General features: G+C 38.3%; 1 protein-coding gene across 2 annotated transcripts in view; it reads left to right on the top strand.

Moving 5' to 3' along the window:
* The first annotated feature begins 362 nt into the window (after positions 1-362).
* The window catches only part of kcnma1a (potassium large conductance calcium-activated channel, subfamily M, alpha member 1a), a 129,945-nt gene continuing 123,496 nt past the window's right edge, over positions 363-6,811 (top strand). For both annotated transcript variants that reach the window (XM_051918126.1, XM_051918127.1), the window contains exon 1: positions 363-647. In XM_051918126.1, the coding sequence (XP_051774086.1) occupies positions 363-647 (285 nt within the window). The remainder of the gene's footprint in view (positions 648-6,811) is intronic.

Here is a 6,811-nt window from a genome sequence, read left to right as displayed (position 1 = left end):
GTTTGTCCGCTTTTCTCTCACGAATCCACTTCTTTCTCACTGATAATAACAGAGACCACACGAATATTGGTTTTAGACTCCATTTTATTTAGAAGAGATGGAAAAAGACGAGGAAAACCCTTCAAAATGAAAATATGAAGTCGTCATTAATGCGGATTTAAATGTCTCGCGCTGAGGGGAACGGACGCGCAATTTCTCCTCACGCTCTCCAAGCTGCTGTATTTCTCACACAAAAAATATTATTCACACTGAGCAGACGTGGATAGAAAAACAGAGAGAAGAAAGGAGAGGGATATTTGAAGCAATATGGCTGATGGCTGGGGTTGGGGGCGCTGGCAGGAGCTGTCCAAAGCTTCTTCTCAATGCTAGCTGTGGCAGATGGCAACGGATCCTATGGCAGCAGCTGTAGAATGAGTAATAATATCAATTTTAATAAAAATCCGGACTCTTCTGTCTCTATATCGAAGATGGACGTGATCATTCCATTCTCACCAGACGTACCCTGTGACAACAATGGTCAGCGCATGTGGTGGGCTTTCCTCGCCTCATCCATGGTGACGTTCTTCGGGGGTCTCTTCATCATCCTCCTGTGGAGGACCCTCAAGTACCTGTGGACTGTCTGCTGCCACTGCAACATCAAAACCAAGGTAATGCATCTCAAGCCATTTTCCCTCCCCAATGTAAAGCACCATTAGCTGGAATTAAATGGTCATGTTCTCTGCGCATCTTAATAACTGAATGACATTTAGATGGCAGTGGATTGGCATTGACAGAAGTGATTCATTGTGGGGAATACACTGGATCTGCATGACAATATTGCAGCAAGCAGCAGTCAGTCTGAATAAACTACTCAGAATGATGCCCAAAGCCCAAAAACAAGACCGTGTTGAAACTGAATTAGGAGATTCATGTAATTTTGTCAGCAAAGAAGAGCCTTTCATACAGGCCTCATATTTGCCTTCACAAATAACATTATTTAGATGTATACGCTTTCTGTATTATTCGTGTTTTGATCTACAGTCTTGTTTTGAATGATACTGAATTTTGTTTTATACTTTTGGTTCATGTCAGTGATTTGTTGATGGATAAAAATGGTGAAAATTCAGAGCTTACACTAGTCTTGATGTGAATCAAGAATTAGAGATTTATGCAGATTCACTTTGTAAACAAGAAGTTGAAACGCAAAATGAAGTTAATATTAGACAACTTGTATTCATACACTGCCTTGAAAGCCATATATGAACGTGTATGTGTTAAAATGTGTATTTGTTAGATTTGATTATGTGTTAAGTTGTTTATCTGAAGTATTCCAGGCTTTTAGAAATATGTGCTATTTGATTCATTATGGTCAATAAAATTAAAAACAAGCCAGCACATTTATAATGTAGCACATGGTCATGTTGGGGACACAGATTATCTTTAACTAAACAGCCATTCTCAACTAGTGTTTGATTTTCATAGGAAAACAATCCAGACCTGTTGCTTGCAATTGTGCAGTATGAAATAGTTTTTTTTTTTAACTCTTCACATCCATTTAATTTGGTAGTAATGTGATGGCTTCTATTAGGCACTCAAAATGGACTCTGTGAGGCTCAGTGTGTGATTGCAACAAAAGTGTGGCTTATCTTCTGCATGTCCATCTTTGACGGACTGGCTTCAGTCCAATGTAAATGGAAAAGTGTTATTCATTTCTCTGGAGACTCAGTGCAGACATAAAAAAGGACCTGTTACCCGAAGCTTCATTTTGGCTGCTTCAAGTGGGATTTGAGGAGACAATATCCAGTGAGTTATAATTAACCACATGAGGCCAGCATGGATTCAAACAGCCAATACGGTTTAATCCCTATTAGTATCTACTGACTAAGATATCTGTCTGGGAATGACTTAAAAGACAGATTAGATGGTTTGTCGCCCTGTTAGTTTGTCAACAACCTTGGCTGTGGGATGTTTTTGTGTTTAAATGGTGAATGAATTACATGTTCCTTCTCGTTCGGATGAGACTGTGTTGAAGGTTTTATTTATTTAAATGAAAAGGGTTAATGACGTCTGTGAAGTCACCAGTCTTCATTATCATTTCATTACCTACATGTACAAGCGTTCCAGCAAAGCATAGTCTATCTGAAACTGACACTAGCTCAGTCTCTTCGGATGGAAGTTGTTAAAACACAATCAGGCCTGTGTTTATATCACTAGCTGTTGGGAAGCCTTGATTAAGCCTTGTTGTCCTCTCCGGGGTATGATGTATAAGTAAAACCGGTTATTTCGCAGCATCAGTGTTTCCTCATCAGTTCAGTGGTTGATCCGTTATGTGCCATTGGGAATGAGTATGTTGTGCCAAGTGATATCTCACCATATCCCGTTTCCAAAAAGAAATGAAAATGGCTCTGGGGATAATTGTGTGCACTTGGTGTTTCTCCTGGTAGAAGGAGAGTCTGGAGGGTGACTTTGTGGATGGGTATTGACACTCTGTCGCAAGGGGAACATGCTTATTAGTAGCATTAAGAGGCTGAAACGTTATCCCTGTGCAGCTGACTGTGGACGGCAGGTCTTCCAGGCATAGTGTCAGTAATGGGATGCGCAGTGGAGGCCGGCCATGTTGAGCAAGTGGGTGAGACTGAAAGCATGCCATTATATCAGTCAGATAGACTGCACCACACAGGTGTAATGCACATGAAAAAAAAAGATGCCAATTCCAGAGCACATCATCTTAGAGATTTTCAGGTTTTGTATCAGACTTGACGGTTTAGTTATTCGATGAGTCTTTCCATTGTTCACTAGGTGATAACTGCCCCTAAGGTGCAATTGCCATACGGAAGGAATGGTGACTTAATGTGAACTCTCTCTCTCTCTGTGTCCTCTGTGGCACCTTGCCTCAGGCTCCAGTTAAAACGCATGTGCTTTAAAGTACAACACCTATTGAGTCTTTAAGGGAACAGTTTGTGTCCTTATTAAGGGTGGAAAATGGAATAAAGATGCTGACTTTTAGAGTTGGTGGGAAATTTTATTTCTAGCACTGGTAGCAGCAGCAACACCACTCGCAATAAGAAACAAAATTGTTATCTTTTTATTTGAGCCAAGGAGGTTTATTGCTGCGTTGAAGTCACGGTGGAAATGATCATTATTCAAAAGTGCATAATATGCATTAGGGCTGCACGATTAATCGAAATTAATCCACACGTGATTTGGCAAAAGCTGCGATTTTGTTTTGTTTTTTATGTGCAGCTTCTCAGTAGAGCTGCACGATTAATCGTAAAAAGATCGCAATCTCGATTCAAGCACCCACGCGATCTTACTTTATAAATTACAACAATTCTCCCACGTCTATTAAACCTTTAACAAAATCATACCAGAACGTTCAAATCTGTGTTTGTGCTGCCAGAGCCAGAGAGAACCGTTTTGAATCACACATTAATTATTTCTGTGTTACAAATATTCACATTATCACAGAAGTACTGAGATTTAAGTTTTAAGTTAGTATTTAAACACCGATGTCTACGATAGCGATCAAAATAGAGCAAACTACCTTTTGAAACGTACGGAGCCCCGGACATGACATGCAGGAAAAAATTGTAGGCTAAATTGTGTGCACGATTTATTAATTCATTCCCTCGATTTATAGATCATGCGCTAATTTGAGGGAACGAATTAGTAAGTCATGCGCACAATTTAGTAAATCGAGGGAAAGAATTAGTAAATCATGTGCACGATTTAATTTTTTTTTCCTTGCATGTCATGTGCGGGGCTCCGTAGAAACGAACTTGGCACGTCAAATAACGGTTGTATCAATTACATCCCTATAGGCATTATACTATCGCTATAGCTGAATAAACAGAAGTTTGAAACGCTTTGATTGATTAAACATGACTAATAAACCATATATTGTCGTAGTCGTGTGTTTATCTGAGTTAAAGCCTTCTCGGGTATTTTCATGATAATAAAGTATATTTATGCTTCAATGCTAATCGACATAGCCTTTATCACTGTATAGAATACTAGGAAAAAAGTTATGTGCCTTATTCTGTGTAAGAAGCCACATCATCTCACAGAAGGATGTTTTTAAACACTCAGCTGGTGTTATGAAGTGAGTTTGGAGTAAAAACGTTATTAAATGTTGTCTTTTGTTGGACAAGAGATTCATAATGCTTCTCATGTTTGGAAAGATGTTTGATGCCCGTCAATGACATTCCCAGAATTCCCTGTGGCACTTCATATTTGATGGTTTTTCAATTAAATAATGTGTAAATTATTTTGTTATCTTATGTTAAATGAACTATGTGACATACAGTAGACACACATTAGTATTTACTTAAGCTTGAAAGAAAAAACGTCTTGTGATGAGACTTTACATGTGACTTTCTCTTTACCATCTGTGTTTTTTATGGTGGTTGTCAGTATATTATAAAGATATACAAACATATTTTGTTTGACAAACATATGTTAATGAAATATGTTTTTTACTGTAAATTTAAATTCATAAAGCTCAAAATTGTTTCTACTGTGTTTTTATTTGTATGTTTGATGAATAAAGCTGGGTAGCATGTTGCCATCTTTGCTTAAGGGTGCTCAGTTCTATGCACACTTTTTTGAGCCAATCATTTGAGCCATGACTAATCACTCTGGAGCCACGGGAAAATTGTAACACTGATTGGTTGATGGCACCGCAAGAACGTGCACAACCTTTCACTGGCAACGGTCCCTCTGGTGCATGAGTTGTAACGTCAGAGGGAGGGAACAGGGAAAGATAGGACGTTTCCAAAATAAGATACATGGCTATTTTATATTGGGTGTCAGTGGAGAAAAATGCTCCTTGTTCACATATTGCTGTAATTATGATTACATATCAATCAGCTAAGGCTAACTGCTATTAGCAACACAAAAATACTTGCATATCTACTTCACCTTTAATGATTTTGCTAAGGCAGACACTAGCCACATTAAACACTTTTTTTGTTTTAATGACATTTTGCATGTGGTTGCAAAACTGTTACTGAAGTGGACATGTTTATTTAATATTGTTTTGTGTTTCTGCTCTAAATTGCTTTATTTATTTCCCTGTCTTGTTTTAGTGGCAAATAACCTGAAGGTGTTTATCAAAAGCTATCGCTCCTTGAAATGAGCCTTTGCTTTTCGATCCAATGATTTAGACTGAATGCTCCTTGGCTACAGTTTTCCATTTAAAGCTCACAACGTTCTCTGACCCACTGGAGGGTTACGTCTCAAATGAGGCGTGTGTTTTGTGTGCATGTGTTATGAGACTACAATACAAAGATATTTTTACAGACCTAGGGCTGAACTTTGTATTTTCATTAAAGCACTCAGAATTACTGAGATGCCTAGTAAGTGGGTTTGTTGTGCGCCTGTGTATCCCCTCGTGCTTGGCAACGCGCCAGCTGCCTTTGGGCTAACAGGCGGACAACACACACCCAAAGATCAGCTGTCCCTCTCACTAACGCTCTAACACAATGTACCCTATGAGTTCTGTGCTCGGTACATGCGCCTATAGCTCTATTACGAGATAAACGTCAAATTATTTTCATTGACAGTAGATATTTAATTCTTAAAAATGTGTGTTTTGAATATGCAAATGAATGCAGTGGAAGAGCATGTTGTGGAAGTCAAAGGACACTTGGGTGTTACACTTCAGTAGTAATTCTGCTTTTAATGAAGCTTTTTCGAGTACAGTTCTTTATTTTTTTTTTTCTGTTTTTTTTTTTTTTGCAACAAAGTCCATCTTGTAACAGCTCAATAAGAACAGTATGAAATTGATTTGCTATTGATCACAACTGACTTTTTACGCCTCTTGAATTGATATATGGAAGTGTTTTTAAATGACATATCTCCTTAGGATGTCACATTGCCTATTTGCTGTTGTCAATATGAAAAATGAGTATGCATATTAAATCATGTTGTAGTATCAAAATATAAAAACATGTCAGATTTGCATCCGTTTGTTACTGCAGCCACTAGGATGGATCATGGTTGAAGGAAGCGATAATGAAGTATGAAGAAATTGAAACTGACAGTTGTACAGGGCAGTCAGGCCTTGGAGAGCTGTTTTAGTATAGGCTACACTTAAATACTACTTCTAAAAGTGATTTATTTTCTGTCAGACATGTCCACTTATTACAGGAATTGCGTGTTGAACACTACAATTTTATCCCCTGATATGTGTTATTCTCACATAGTACTCTAATAACCGCAGGCAAAGACACGGGTTCAAAATCGATTTGTGTTACAGTGTGCGGCTACACAGAAATTATAGATCAGTTAATCTGTATGCAAAGTTACTGTTTTATTGCTGGGAACAGAGATGATTTAGTATGTGAGTGATATTTATGTGCTAGGCCTCTGAGTTCCTTCTAGCATACCGGCCATAGACGCCTGACATTACTGTTGTTGATATTGGCCTGACGTGAGCGTGCTCTGCAAACCCAGGGCAAAGACTGACCAGTTTGCACTGCTGGGGTCAAGACATGGCAACCAATCCAAGTAAAACACTAAGGATTCGCCCACTTTTGCACTTTTTCAGGGACAGTCTCTCTGAAAGGGTAATTCTAATATTGTATTAATGAATTTACTAAATGTTACATTATTAAATGCATGAAAGGGATAGTTCATCCAAAAACACCTCAAAACACGCCCCCCATTCACTGCCATTATAATGCTTGGAAGAGCCAGGATATTTTTAAATATATCTACCGATTGTGTTCGTCTGAAAGAAGATAGTCATATTGGATGGCTTGAGGGTGAGTAAATCATGGGATAATTTTAATTTTTGGGTGAACTAACCCTTTAAATCAATCCAAAGTTA

The sequence above is a fragment of the Ctenopharyngodon idella genome, chromosome 13 (assembly GCF_019924925.1).
Source record: "Ctenopharyngodon idella isolate HZGC_01 chromosome 13, HZGC01, whole genome shotgun sequence".
NCBI classification, from domain to species: Eukaryota; Metazoa; Chordata; class Actinopteri; order Cypriniformes; family Xenocyprididae; genus Ctenopharyngodon; species Ctenopharyngodon idella.
Note: the sequence above shows the minus strand (reverse complement) of the source record. Positions and strands in the feature narration are given on the sequence as shown.